This window comes from Rhinatrema bivittatum, chromosome 2, assembly GCF_901001135.1.
Source record: "Rhinatrema bivittatum chromosome 2, aRhiBiv1.1, whole genome shotgun sequence".
NCBI classification, from domain to species: Eukaryota; Metazoa; Chordata; class Amphibia; order Gymnophiona; family Rhinatrematidae; genus Rhinatrema; species Rhinatrema bivittatum.
In genome coordinates this window covers 718,680,277-718,696,087 of record NC_042616.1, presented here as the reverse complement: position 1 = coordinate 718,696,087, position 15,811 = coordinate 718,680,277, and the positions used below count along the sequence as shown (strand labels likewise).

Sequence of the window (15,811 nt, the reverse complement as noted above, 5' to 3'; positions counted from 1 at the left end):
CCCTTGGTCTGACCCAGTATGGCAGGTTCTTATGTTAGGCAGAAAACATAAATGCAGGGGAGAAACACCAAACTGAAGAAAAGTGGGGGATACTGGAATAAAGAGGTTTCTGACTGAAGTAAGGAGTAATTCGTTTTCACATTTCTTGAGAAGAAAGAAAAGTCAGCAAACTAGCTGCAGCTGATACTTTCAAACTGGACTAAAACATTTCAAACTCACTTTTACAGAACAGAGGCTGAATTGATAAGGTGGGATGGAGGCTGTTTTAGATTTTTTTTTTTTCGGTGCTTGAGGGGAATAATTCATGGTGAAGACTCACATATTTGTCAAATACGTTAATCTGAAGTTTAATTCCATCATGGATAAGCTCTCAAAATAATGTCAGACAGATTTTTGAGCTGCTCTTCTGCTTCATCATCCAATACCTTTGTTTTAAATTAAGAAGGTGGGAGAAACTGAGAAAAGGGAAAGAGGAACTTGGATGTTTGAGAGAAAGCCAGAAAAAATAGATGGCTTCACTGTATAAAGATGTTATCCAAAATAAAACTGTGTGTCATGCAGTATAACACTGGGAATTGTCAGATCCGATAACTTAAGATACACTCTCACACACACGTTATTCAGCATTGAATCAGGCTCTCCAAATACTGACTAATTTCAGAAAACTTCACATTGAATCCATTTAAAATACTTCAGCGGTTTCATAATGACAAAAAGCATGGACTTTTAACACAGAACGTATAAATAATACAAATGGAGCAATGTATATATATAGTTAGCTTGACCTGTTTTATGCTTTGCTCTCAAACGTCCTTGCAGAACCAACTGATTGCCAGATACATAAACCCAGACACTGAAGATATTACTGGCTAAAGTGTAAGTTAAAAGAACAGGCACAAAGAAAGTAAAAAGTGTGTTAGAGGTGATTCAAGTCCAACTTCCAAGAGACAATCTTATGTTACATCCTGGATGCGACAGAAAAATAAAAGTATCCCATAAACATAGTGTAAACATGAAATAGGAGCTCGCACCTGCACACTAGCTTTATAGAGGGTCATTTACAAGACATTTCTGTGGGTACAACAGTGCTTTATCCTTGGAAATGGCCTGTCTGATATGCGGGTAAACCTATGCAGGATACGTTTACCAGCAGGAAGCAGAGGCACTCGCACTTGTGTGCATGTTTTTGCATTTTGGAAACTAGAGTGTGTACATTTTCCTGGAAAAAAAATCTTTGCACAAATAAGCAGGTGTAACTGGATGCAAATGAAAAATATGCATATACTTTTCCTTTGAAAATTGGTATAAAGCTTTAAAATTTATGTGGGCTGTTACATAATTAACCCCATAATGTGGAAGTTAATTATTATTCCCAGAAAAGTGTAACTTAGGAATTGAAAGAGATGAATGTTAGCATCATGGAGAATCACTGAAACATCTTGGAAGGAGACAGGAAAGAGTTTATCACAATAATACTGAGAAATGAAGAACAATATACAATGAATTAGAGGGTAATTTTCAAAGTAAATGTGGTACTATAAGCACATTTTCAAAGGGCAATTCCCCGCAGAGGTTTCCTTTCACAATACAGAGCAGCGGGGAATGAGACTCCAGTGTCAGTGTGTATATTTGTACCTGCTTTGGGAAGTACGCAGGAGGAATAGAAAATGCAATCCCTGTGCATTCTTTTTCTCTCCTGACCTAACCCCCTCCTGTTTTTTTGCCATGGGTAAAAATACCCACACTACTGACAGCAGGGCACTTTTACTAACTCTGCTGGGGAGGGAACAGAGAGGAAAGTGAAGGGGGGCATGTCCATTCTTGGCGGGACTGTTTACCTGCATTAAAAGCCTTAATCAGCTGAAAAGCAGAGACTCCTATTCTATAAAAATCTGTAAAAAGTTATACAAAAGAATAAGAAACATGGACAATTCTGGTCGCTGCATCTCAAAAAAGATATAGTTCTGATGGGGAAGGTATAGCGAAGGGTGACCAAAATGATAAAGGGGATAGAATAGCTCCCCTATGAGGAAAGGCTAAAGAGGTTAGGGCTGTTCAGCTTGGAGAAGAGACGGCTGAGGGGGGGGATATGATAGAGGTGTTCAAAATCATGAGAGGTCTAGTACGGGTAAATGTGAATCCGTTATTTACTCTTTTAGACAATAGAAGGACTAGGGGGTCACTCCATGAAGTTAGCAAGTAGCACATTTAAAACTAATCGTAGAAAATTCTTTTTCACTCAATGTACAATTAAGCTCTGGAATTTGTTGCCAGAAGATGTAGTTAGTGCAGTTAGGGTTTAAAAAAGGTTTGGATAAGTTCTTGGAGGAGAAGTTCATTAACTGCTATTAATCAAGTTGTCTTAGAGAATAGCCATTACTATTACTGGCATCAGTAGCATGGGATCTGCTAAGTGTTTTGGTACTTGCCAGGTACTTGTAGCCTGGATTGGCCACTGTTGGAAACAGGATGCTGGACTTGATGGACCCTAGGTCTGACCCGGTATGGCAATTTCTTATGTTCTTATGGTTTCTTTTACTAGAAGAAGATGATGACCTCCAGAAGTCCTAAGCAGCTTGAATGACTTTATTCTTTCCCTTCTGAAGAACCTGGGAACATGGGGTGTGTCTACTTGTTCCACTGCTCCCCTGTGAGACCCTGAGCCCTATTAGCCAATGGGGCGGGTCTGCACAAACATCATAGCCCCCTAATGTTTAAAAAAAAATTAAATGCTGAAACATACGAAGTGTAGAATGAAACTGGGAGTGAAAAATAGGGAAGATAATTTACAACAGATACATAAAGAATCGTATTATTTTTTAACAGAAGGTTTTAATCAAAAGTCTAAGTAGGTTCAGAGGTACAGTATTAGTTAGACGGATGGTTCATCAAGCCCAGCATCCTGTTTTCAACATTAGCCAATCTATGTCACAAGTAGTTGGCAGGATCCCAAATAGTAGATAGATTCCATGCTGCTAATACAAAGTCTACCTGGTTAATAACAGTTTATTAATTTCTTTTCTAAAAACTTGCCCAAAACTTTTTTTAAATATAGCTATGCTACCTGTATTTGCCACATCTTCTGGCAATGAATTTCAGAGCTTAATTGTGCACTGAGTTAAAAATAATTTTCTACAATTTCTTTTAAATGTACTACTTGCCAACTTCATGAAGTGTCCCATAGTTTTTGTATTATTTGAAATAATAAATAACAGATTCACATTTACCTGTTCTAATCCACTGGTATTGTAGGCCTCCATCATATCCCACCTTAGCCATCTCTTCTCCAAGCTGAACAGCGCTAACCTCTTTAGCATTTCCTCATAGGGAAGTCGTTCCATCCCCTTTATCACTCTGCTCACTCTTCACTGTACCCTTTCCAGTTCAGCTATATCTTTTTTGAGATGTGGCAATCAGAACTGTAAACAGCACTCTAGGAATGGTCTTACCATGGAACTATAGAGAAGTATGAAGATATTCTCTGTTTTGCTCACTGTTCCTTTCCTAATAACTCCTAACATTCGGTTTGCTTTTTTGACCACTGCAGAACACTGAGCCAAGGACTTCAAAGTAGTGTCCATGATGATATCCAGATCCTTTTTTGGGGTTATAACTCCTAATATAAAACCTTACATTATGTAACTACAGTGCTGGTTACTTTTCCCTATGTGCATCGCTTTGCACCTGTCCACATGAAATAGTTTGATTTATGCTCCCCCAAGTGGGACAAGCAAATGATGTGCTCTGACTGTATATAAACTCCTGTCACCTTCTCTGGACGTGGATTCCATGGTTTGTTCTCTTAGGGAGTGCATGTCCTTTTTGCTGTCCTCAGTTTATGTATGTTTCCTGGGAAAAGGCTTCGGAGTTGACGTGTACAGAAGCCTAGATACTGAACTGAAGAGAGTGCCTGACCCCTGTTTTTATCCAAAGTTTTGAAATCTTTTTGGTTGACTGTGGGGGAAGTGTTTTCACCCTTCCTGATTTTTGCTTGGTTTTCCCTTTTGAGTAAGATTTTTTTTTCACTTTTTTTTGAGTCTCACTGAGTTTCCTAGGGCCCTGGGACTCAGATCCCATGTCATCTAGAGGAAGAGGTGTCTTTCCCCTAGAAAGAACATGAAGAACAGCTGTGTCATCATGGAGGAATGGATTCACATCCAGAACTAGAGAGAAGGAGTTTACGAGTATTATTTCAGAGTATTTCACCACTCACCCAGGTGAGACACACTTGGGAGGAGAGGAGGAAGAGGAGGGAGGAATACTGGAGAGGTATGAGAACTGGGACTTTACATGCTGTTAAGAAATTTGGATTACATTTCTAACTATTTCACAATGGGAAGAATCAACTATAACTAAATTCCTTAATTAGACTGGGGAAGGAGATAAATTACTGAAGTAATTGGCTTCTCAAATTGGACATTATTGCTGGAAGCAGAAAGTCACAAATCATTAATTACTCTGACTGTAAATCAATTGGACCCTAAGCATCAATGAGTTGTAAAAACATTTTCCATCTTAACAACTATCTGTAAAGCTTCCAGCAAGTTTATTGGTCTTCTATACTTCTATGGGATTATCTGTGTTGTTTACAATGGATTAAATGGGCAGTTTAAGATCTAAGCAACCCAAAAGGGTCTAGAAGTCTATCCCCCCCCCCCGGAATCCTGGACTATCAGAGTGAAATGACACCTTTGGAAAATTGAACCTTAATATCTGAACTCAGATGTGAGCCCTTGGGTCCATTATATGGGTTTCCCCACCCAGAGGTTACAGATATACGAATAAAGCATCAAAGAAATGGAAAGAACATACTAAGAAAACTTTATAACATTGATAGGCAGACCAAACACCTTATATCTATTAATAAAGAAAGTTTAAGTAAGATCAGAGAAGAAGAAAACAAAAAAATGATAATGAACTTGCCAAAAAGATAACGCAACTGTACCTGATAATATACCAGCAGAATAAATGCAGAATACAGAGAAATAAGGCATTAGTCTCTCAGAAAGTGGATGAATCAGATATATATCACTGGAGGATTCCCTGAAGATTTTCCTTGTTGATATCTTTATTCCATTCCCCCAAATCAACAGAGTACTACAGGATCGCTATTACAAGACAATGTTTCATATCACATACATACATGGCTTCTAATTGGGGGTTCCTTATGGGTACAAAAAAACTTGGTGTTTATTGATGCTTTTGTGGGTAATTTTGAATACTATTGCTGGTACTTTTTCTGAATGAATCAAATACATATATTTGTGTATCTGAGGAGCTGTCAGCATGGAAAAGGCATACAATCAGAATGTTTATCAGTTAATACCTAAAATCAGAAGTCCTACATACATGTAAGATACCTTTGTAGGTTATTAAAACAGATTCATACCAATTGTTGAACAGTACCTAGATGAAAATACAACTAGGATTTTGGAGGTGGAAGAGGAATAAGAAATGGTGCTTACTTAGTACAAATGTCAAATTTTGGTGATAATTTTTACAAAATTCTTAATGATTCATATTCATTTCTGATATGTTTGTAAACTTTCTTCCTTAGATTTTTCCCTCTGCTGTTGTCTTGGCGCTTTCATGCGAATTTCATTTTATCATATAGCATACAAGGAAGAGAGTGGACTGAATATGATCCTTAATGTTTACTTATGAACAGCAATGTGTCACCTGTTCAGCTCTATACACAATCTACCATACGTAGTTAAACTGGGCCAAATAAATATGGCAGCGTGCATACAGCTTAGGGAAGCATTTCCAAGACAAAATGTGCAAGTTGGACATATACAGACTAGTGTCCTTTGAATTTTTTCTTTCAAGTCTTTATGTTACTTTATTACAGTGCTTTATATCTAGTGAGGATAAATATGATATAACTGTATTTATAAATCAATATGACATAACAGAACCACATAACACTGTCTTTTAGCTTGAATAGCTGCAGAGTCAGCAGTGTAAAAAGTGTGTGTAAAAGAAAAATGATAAACATGATCAAGCAGCTCAAACGTTTTTCAGCAAATGACCATGAGTTAATTAGAAAAGTCTGTACTCCAGCTAGCTTCCCTTCTCACATGTCAGCTCTCAGTGAATAAAAAAAAAGTCACATTTCAAAGTTAACAAACACCATGGTTAACAAAACTGTTAAACAGGGTTCAAGTGGGCGCATTCTTAAGGTTTACATATGATGTCATGTTAGGCAGCCCGCAGCTGGACTTGCAAGAGCTAGGAATGATTTTTCAATATAAGTATCTGATCTAACGCTAATTTTCTCTCTACAGGCTAGCTGTGCTGAGAACAGGTGGTCCTGCTTTCAATTACGGAGGGCTAGCATGCCAGTGTGAGGCCTGGATTAGTTCACCTTCTCATAGGGAATTTGCCTCGGTTGGGAATGGATTTATTATGGCTTCACACATGGAACGAAGCTTGTGTCAGCTGAGGGCAATGACATATCATATGATTCAAATTAACCTGCTGTGGACTGCTTCACAGGGCTGAGGTTGTGTATTAAAATGACGACATTTTTTAAAACGGCATGATAGAAACCAGGATTGCTAAAGTGCAATGGTTCCAATTTGTTCCAACTAATCTATCACCTGCCGGAGATATTATTCTAGTGGGTTTCTGGTAGCTGCTATTTTCCAGGTTTCTTAAAACCACTGACCTTGCTAATGGAGGCAGTTCTGCAATTCAGAGATGAGGGAAAAAAAATGCAGATGCTAGTTGGGTGGGGGGAGACGTAGAAGGAAAGGACATGTACAAGAAGCACATTCTTCATCATAACTTGATGTAATTTAATCTAACGCAAATAAAATGGGCAAAAGAAAACAGAGAATTTGAACCTTAGTTCCAGTATACATATTACAATGAAAGACTACTTCATATTTCACATTTTAAATATAAAAAATTCTTTAAAAAGTTATTCCATATGGCATGTAATCAAAAAAGTAATATTATGCTAAACTCTCATTCATCCAACAAAATGAAATATGGAAAAGCTGGCATATGATTATTAGTGCATATGTTTCTATAGGACACTGATAGGATTTTCATCATTTAAAAATTGCCCAAATGTTTTGTACTATAAATACATTGTATAAATACAGTAGATTTTACTTCTAAGAACTTCTATTATACAAGTATTTTCCCACCCCTAGGAATATCTTTTAAAAATTCTTGCTCCTTTAGGAGAAAGCTGAAAAATGTGGTTTGATTTACATTGTCATATGTTTTATGCATTGTATTTTATTTTATGGTTTTAATCGCTACATCACTTTGGACAATTAAGTATAAACTAGAAAGTGAATCACAAAAAATGTGTTAAGGCATTTTAATTGAAAATCCTGCTTTATAATCCAGATATCTTTTTTTCAGGGGCAATATAGTGGATTGTGAAACAAAATCAGATTTAAGCAGTTTGGTAAAATTGGGGACTAATTTATATGTGACGTAGGACCATAGGCTACTAAACCTTGCTTTATAGAAAATATCTAGAGGCCAACATTCAATAGGCCATTTAGTGGACAAATTACCTGGCTAAAGAAAAGTTACCATATATTTTACTGTTGGGAGCAAGGGAGCCTCTGCCCCGCTCCTAGTGCCTCCAGCGCTGCTCTATGTAAGCTCAAGCTTACACTTCCAGTGCTGCCTCTCTTAGAGCAGCGCTGGAGGCACCAGGAGTGGAGTAGAGGGTCCCTTGCTTCTGGCAATAAAATATAACGTATCGGGGGAATGGAGAGGGTTGGGGGGAAGGTGGGGAGGTATCGTGCATAATCCTTGTGGGTGGGTGGGTGGGAGGGGGCAGGCTGATATTTGCGTTTATAAAATACCAGGACAGGGGGTCTCTGCAGCATTTAAAGGTTTTGAGGGATGAAGAGAGCATGACCAGGCAGGGCCTTTAAAAGGTATTTTGGGGGGAGGGAGGGGATTGGCTCGCTGGCCCCTTTATTTGTTTGGTTTTTATTCTTTATGACAGCACTAATTAGCTGGATATCTTTTAAAGATATCTGGTTAAACAGCCAATTATCTGGCCACACAAGGACGAATAACTTTAGTCCTGCTCAGAAGCAGGTCTAAAGTGATCCGACCAACCTAGCCGGAAATAGCTGATATTCAGCTAGGTTAGCCGGATAACTCAACCCTTCCCCGAAACACCCCTGAAACACCCCTTTTTTATCTGGTAAATTATAGCCAAATAACTACTTTTCTGGTATAATTTAGCCAGATAAGTGGCTGAATCAATGTCAAACTTCCAGGAAAAGGAAGAAAGGTAAACCACCATGGCTTTGAAAAATTCTTAGGCAGGGGAAAGAGGGGAGGTTAAGTAGATCAAAACATCTTAATCTGCTATATCTACTATATTACTATACTAATTAAAGGGATATAATATAATTTATAATGGTCTTCTTAACTACATCTCCCATAATGCACACTGTTGCTGTCGACATTTTGCAACTCTTTTTTCAGTTAACCCAGATAATTACATATTTTTGACTCATGTAGCAATAAATAAACTAATTATATCAATTAGGAAATACTGCTACACATTTCAAAAGAATGAGGAGAGCACAGAGAGGTTCCATGGTTTATTTAAAGCTGCACACTAAACAACTAACAGTGAAAAGCACAGCACTTACCTGGCCCATTGAGGAAATCTTTAATTTGCAGTTTGATGAATGGAGATGGAATACCGCTTTTAGCATCTGCCTCTCCTGCTACTGTTTGAAGCCATATTTTGTTATAATCAAGAGCTTCTGGAAGAGTCTTCCCAGGATCTGTAGGGATCAGATAATAATCATTGTTAAGCTAATGTAAAATTGATTAACTATTTTCTACACAATAATGAAGTAGAATATAAGCCTATGTTTTATACATACAGCTCACAAAAATACATGTAAGAACATAAGAGTAGAGTTGATTAGAAAGGTTCAGTTACCCGTTGACTAAACTCTCTCAGAATGCTCCATGCATGTTCCGGTTTGCTTTGAAGGAAGAACAACCCCTGAGGAAAGACGAAGTCTGAAACGTGGCCTCTTTGGGAGAATGAAAGGATAAGTGTTTTGCAATTAAGGATTATAACTTCTGGGACTACAATTTATGGGAATGAAGGAACATGGAATATGCTCAATATAAGAATGGTATAATAAGAGCTCGGGTACATTGGAATAGTTAACAAATGGAAGAATACAGCATAGCAGCAAACAAGATATGCTGTTCTTTTTCTTTCAAAAAAAAATAATTAAAATTAAGGTCTTTTTGGATTAAAGAATGATTTTCTATTAAAACATAGGAAGGTGGCTGGCAGGTTAATGATTATAATGAATATTGTGGAGATTACTTACCTGATAATCTCGTTTTCCTTAGTGTAGACAGATGGACTCAGAACAAGTGGGTATAGTGTGCTCGTGCTAGCAGTTGGAGACGGATCTGACATCAGCACGGGTACATATACCCCCACAGGAAGTGAAGCTCTTCAGTAATCTTCCTTGCAAAAGCTGTTATGGATATATGTGTACTGACGATCAAAGAAAAATAGTGAAAACAGGATTCTCCTGACCGATTGATAGTAGCTGGAGACCGCCAGCATTCCCAACCGGAAGGCGTCGACACCTGGCAGAGTGGACGCACTCATGTAAGAAGTGATAAGGCTTACCTTGAATCGGTGAAACCAATGACTACAGGCAGCTGGGCGGGATGCTGAGTCCATCTGTCTACACTAAGGAAAACGAGATTATCAGGTAAGTAATCTCCACATTTCCTGTCGTGTAGCCAGATGGACTCAGAACAAGTGGGATGTACAAAAGCTTTACTCCCGGACTGGGCGGGAGGCTGCCTGAGGACCGTGTAAGACTGCCCTCACAAATGCTGTATCCTCCCTGGCCTGGACATCCAGACGGTAAAACCTGGAGAAGGTATGGAGGGAGGACCATGTCGCCACTTTACATATTTCTGCAGGCGACAGCATCCTAGATTCCGCCCAAGATGCTGCTTGGGCTCTTGTAGAATGGGCTTTGACTTGTAGAGGCGGTGACTTCCCGGCCTCTACGTAGGCCGCTCTGATGACTTCTTTAATCCAGCGTGCGATGGTGGGCCGAGAGGCCGCTTCACCTTGTTTCTTCCCGCAGTGAAGGACGAACAGATGGTCAGTCTTTCGTACTGTTCCTGTCATTTCCAGATATCTGGGCAGCAATCTGCCAATGTCGAGATGGCGCAGCAAACGCCCTTCTTCTGATTTCTTCAGGCCTGCCGTAGTTGGCAAGGATATGGTCTGGTTAAGGTGAAATTGTGAGACTACCTTAGGCAAGAAGGACGGAACCGTGCGAAGATGGATAGCCTCATGAGTGATTCTGAGAAATGGATCACGGCAGGACAGTGCTTGTAGCTCTGAGATGCGGCGTGCTGAACATACAGCCAGCAAGAACACCATCTTCAAAGTGAGAGAACGGAGAGACAGGCCCCGAAGGGGTCTGAAGGTGGATCCCGCGAGGTTCCACAAAGGCACTGGCCACTTCAGTGGCGGACGAATGTGCTTGACTCCTTTCAGGAAGCGAGAAACATCTGGATGCGTGGCAATGGTCTTGCCATCCCTCCTGGGACCATAGCAAGACAGCGCAGCCACCTGAACCTTGATGGAGCTGAGGGAGAGACCCTTCTGAAGTCCATCCTGCAGGAAATCCAAAACAATAGGGATAGTAGTCGCATGTGGATTGGTGCCATGAGTGTCGCACCAGGCTTCAAACACTCTCCAGATCCTTACGTAGGTGAGGGATGTGGAAAACTTGCGAGCTCGGAGGAGTGTATCTATCACTGGCTCCGAGTAACCTCTTTTCTTCAGTCTAGCACTCTCAATGGCCAGACCGTAAGAGAGAATTGAGCCGTATCCTCGTGAAGGATGGGACCTTGACGTAGCAGGTCCCTGAGCGGAGGCAGGGGAAGGGGCTCCCCTGCCAGTAGTCTTCTCATGTCCGCGTACCAGGGTCTTCTTGGCCAGTCTGGTGCCACTAGAAGAACTAGGCCCTGGTACTTCTGAATCTTGTGGCTAAGGGTGCCCAGCAGGGGCCACGGAGGAAAGGCGTATAGCAGGGCCCCTGGAGGCCATGGCTGAACCAGGGCGTCGATCCCTTGAGAGAACAGATCTCGCTTGCGGCTGAAGTATCTGGGTACTTGAGCATTGGACATGTCCAGAATCCCCCAGTGATCCACAATCATCTGGAAGGCTGTGGGAGACAGCTGCCATTCCCCCGGATTTAGACTTTCTCTGCTGAGGAAGTCTGCCGTGGTGTTGTCCCTTCCGGCAATGTGGACCGCGGAGATGTCCTTAAGATTCGCCTCTGCCCAAGCCATCAGCGGGGCTATCTCAAGGGACACCTGTTGGCTTCTGGTTCCGCCCTGTCGGTTGATGTATGCCACCATGGTGGCGTTGTCTGACATCACTCTGACTGCTCTGTTCCTCAGTCTGTGAGCAAATCGCAGGCAGGCTAACCGGACTGCCCGTGCCTCTAGTCGGTTGATGTTCCACCCCGACTCTTCCCTGCTCCACCGCCCTTGTGCGGTGAGTTCTTCGCAGTGTGCTCCCCATCCGCTCAGGCTGGCAGCTGTGGTGAGCAGAGTCCATGTGGGGGAGGACATCCTTGATCCCCTGCTCGTGTGGTTGGACTGCAACCACCACCGTAGCTGAGTCCGCACTCTGGCCGGTAGAGGTAGATGCATGGAGTAATGCCGGAAGCGGGGGCTCCATCGAGAGAGCAGGGAGCGTTGTAGAGGTCTCATATGGGCCCTTGCCCAGGGTACCACTTCCAGGGTGGATGCCATGAGACAGAGAACCTGCAGGTAATCCCAAGCCGTGGGCCAACTGGCTCCCATCAAGGACCGAAGACGCGTCTGAAGTTTTAATCTTCTCTTGGTGGTGAGACTGACTGTGTCTGCCTGGGTGTCAAACTGGACTCCCAGATATTCCAGAGATTGGGAAGGCTGTAGGCAACTCTTGTTTAGGTTGACTACCCATCCCAGGCTTTCCAGAAGGGCGATCACTCTGTTGGTTGCCCGATGGCTCTCCTCTCTCGATTTCGCCCTGATCAGCCAATCGTCTAGGTAGGGATGGACAAGGATTCCTTCCCGTCTGAGCGCCGCTGCTACCACTACAATCACCTTGATGAAGGTCCGCGGTGACGTGGCCAGCCCGAAGGGCAACGCCCGGAACTGGAAGTGGCGTCCCAGCACCTTGAAGCGTAGGTAGCGCTGATGGTCCGGGTGAATCGGGATATGCAGGTAGGCTTCTGATAAATCCAAGGCCGTGAGGAATTCTCCTGGCTGTACCGCGTTCTTGACTGAGCGCAGAGTTTCCATGCGAAACCTTGGGACCCGTAAGTATCGATTGACTGACTTGAGGTCCAATACGGGCCGGAAAGTGCCCTCTTTCTTGGGTACCATGAAATAAATGGAATAATGCCCAGAATTCATTTCCCGTGCAGGCACCGGGATTATGGCTTTCAAGGACAGGAGCCTCGCCAAGGTAGCTTCCAATGCTGCCTTCTTGTGGATCGGACACGAAGATTCCACAAACCTGTCCGGAGGTAGATGATGGAAGTCCAGAAAGTAACCCTCTCGGATGATGGCGAGGACCCACTGGTCCGACGTAATCTCGACCCATCTGGGGTAGAAGAGGGTTAACCTGCCCCCTATGGCCCCGTCCCCCAGATGGATCGGCTGAATCTCACTGGGAGGCGCGGCCGGGCCTGAACCCGAGCTGGCTCACCTCTTCTGCTGCTTGGGCCGAAAGGACTGGTTCCTGGCCTGAGGTCGGGGTGCCTGATAGCGACCCCTATATGGAATGAAGCGTTGGGAGCTTCTGCCTCTGGAAGGCCTAGGAAAGGCGCGCTGGTTCCTATTGAACCTGTCTTCCGGCAGTCGAGGTATAGGAGAGGCACCCCATGTGCTGACCAGTTTATAAAGGTCGCTGCCGAACAGAAAAGAACCCCTAAAGGGCATTCTGGTGAGGCGTGTCTTCGAAGGAGCATCCGCTGCCCAATTCCGTATCCAGAGCTGCCTCCTGGCAGCCACAGAAGATGAGATCCCCTTGGCTGTTGTACGGACGAGGTTGGATGCAGCATCCGTGAGGAACGAGAGAGCGGACTCCATGTCTGCCGCCGGAGCATTGTTCCTGACCTGTGACAAACAGGAACGCGTCACCACTGTGCAGCAGGTTGCAATTCGCAAAGACAGGGCTGCCACCTCAAATGTCTGTATCAGGATGGCGTCCAGTCTCCGGTCGTGAGGTTCCTTGAGGGCCGCCCCCCCTCAACTGGAATGGTGGTGCGCTTGACCACCGCGTTAACCAAGGCGTCCACCTGAGGGCACGGCAGCATCTCCTTGGTAGCCGGATCCAGGGGGTACATGCCTATCAGGCCCCGCCCCCCTTTGAATGAGGCCGCTGGTGCAGCCCATTCCAGATCTATCAATTGCTGTGCGGCTTGCAAGAAGGGAAAATGGCGGGCTGTAGGACGAAGACCTTCCAGCAGAGGGTTCTGTGTAGATGGCACCGTAGTGCTGGGCCCTGAAATATCCAACTCCGCCAGGCACTGAGATATTAGGTCGGAGAGATCTTCCTTGGGAAAGAACCGCCTCATGGTTCGATATGGCTCCATCTCCGAGGGAAGTTCCCCCTCCTCGGAGGGTTCTGATTCAGTCTCCGAGACATCAGGGTCCGCCTGAACCGGACTGCCCGGAGGCGGGTGTGCTTGCCCACGATAAGGGCGCGAAGGTCCAGGGGCAGGGTCCGCTGGAGCAGCAACAGGAGCAGCAGGCACGGTAACAGCAGGGCCTGGACGGGAAACTGATTGCATCTGTACAAAGGCATGGATCCCCTTAAAGAGATCCACCCTGGAAATGGAGGTGGTCTCAGGCCGTCGGGGTACCAGATCCCCCGGGATTCCAGGTTGTTCGAGACTGCCTGCGAGATCCGGGGTGGCCCCTGGGGAACTGTCAACAAACCTCGGTTGAGACTGGTCCTGGCCCGAGGCTCCCACTGCCTCCTCACATTGGGCACAAAGCGAGTCTGGCTCCTCGCTGTGCGTGGCTCTGAGCTGGCATGCTGAGCAGAGGCCGAGAGCTTTCACGCCGGAGTCAGGAGGCGCCGCCGCCAGGGACACCGAGGCATTCGATTGTTCCATTGCGCTAAATAATATACGGCAGCAATAGGCGCTTAATACAACAGGCGCTTAATATAATATGCGCTAAATATAATATGCGCTCAACAATATGCGACAGCTATATACGCTTAATACAATATGCGCTCAATAGTAAGCAGCAGCTATATACACTTAATACAATATGCGCTCAATAATATGCGGTCAGCAATATACGCTAAATACAATAAGCGCTCAATAATATGCGGTCAGCAATATACGCTAAACACAATATGCGCCCAATAATATGCGGTCAGCAATATACGCTAAACACAATATGCGCTCAATACGATACAGGCGCCTATCATGGGCGCTCAATACCTGAACAGGGCCAACAAAATGGCGACCTCCGTGGCGTGCCGCATACAGGCAATGCTGCCGATCCTCGAACTTCGGAGACCAAAGTAAAAGTTGTGCGCCTTACCTGATCCTCAGCGCTTCCCGGCTGAAACCCGGGCGGTCTCCGGCTGCGGGGGGAGAGGGCAAATACCTTCACCGCCGCGCTTGAGGAATGCACTCGCTGCCTCCCAAGTCCACACCGGGACCGAGGTGCCTCTTAGCTCAACCCAAGCCTTTCCTGCTTGGGGGCTTGGTCCCTGCTGCGATTCGGCCACCGGACCGAGGCCCAAACCTCCGAGGGATCACGGAAATCACCTTGGGAAACTCAACTGGGGGAGGGACCGAATGGTATCACCGCAGGAGTGCGGGGCTCGATGTTCTGTAGAAGTTTAGTAAGTAGAAGTAGAAAATAGAAAGTAGATTGGAAACACGCTCAGCGAGCGTGCAGGCTCTTCAAACTGCTTTGGAGACGGAAATTACTGAAGAGCTTCACTTCCTGTGGGGGTATATGTACCGTGCTGACGTCAGATCCGTCTCCAACTGCTAGCACGAGCACACTATACCCACTTGTTCTGAGTCCATCTGGCTACACGACAGGAAATGGCGGGTTGCCAATTTATAATGTACAAAATATGAAACCACAACCCATTTCAAAAACATTTTTTTCAAAAAACATTTTTTCAAATGTTTTTATTTGCAGATTTAGATATTGGACATTTTGCTAATAAAAGTATTTTCTAAATATAATATAAGTATATAAAGTGCTTAAACTGTTGTTCAAGGCGACTTTTTCTTTTTTTCAGTGGTAGTGTTTGTCGTCTTGTGGCATTATATTGAGTTCAGAACATAAGATATGCCATGTTAGGTCACACCAAGGTCCATTGAGCCCAGCATCCTGTCTCTGACAGTAGCCAATCCAAATCACATGTAGCCAGTAGATCCCAAAAAGAGATTGATTTCTTGTTACTTATTCCTAGAGATAGGAATGGCATTACTTAGTCTACTTGGATAATGTTCAATGGATTTTTCTCTAGGAATTTCTCCACACCTCTTACAAAATCTGCTATTCCAGTTGTCTTTATCACATCTTCTGGCAACAGATTCCACGGCATGATTGAACGAAAAGGTACTTTTACAATTTATTTTAAATCTGCTGGTTATTAATTTCATGGAGTGTCCCCTTGTTTTAGTACTTTTTAACCATACTTATTACCAATTCCACCCCACTCATGATTTTATAAACTACTAGCTGTACCCGGCCACGCGTTGCTGTGGCTCAGTCT

The 15,811-nt window shown here is 43.8% G+C and overlaps 1 protein-coding gene across 1 annotated transcript in view; it reads right to left on the bottom strand.

The window, feature by feature from the left end:
* The window catches only part of VPS13B (vacuolar protein sorting 13 homolog B), a 2,198,633-nt gene that overhangs the window by 496,898 nt on the left and 1,685,924 nt on the right, over nt 1-15,811 (bottom strand). The window contains 1 exon segment of the mRNA XM_029587199.1: nt 8,643-8,780. Within this exon segment, the coding sequence (XP_029443059.1) occupies nt 8,643-8,780 (138 nt within the window).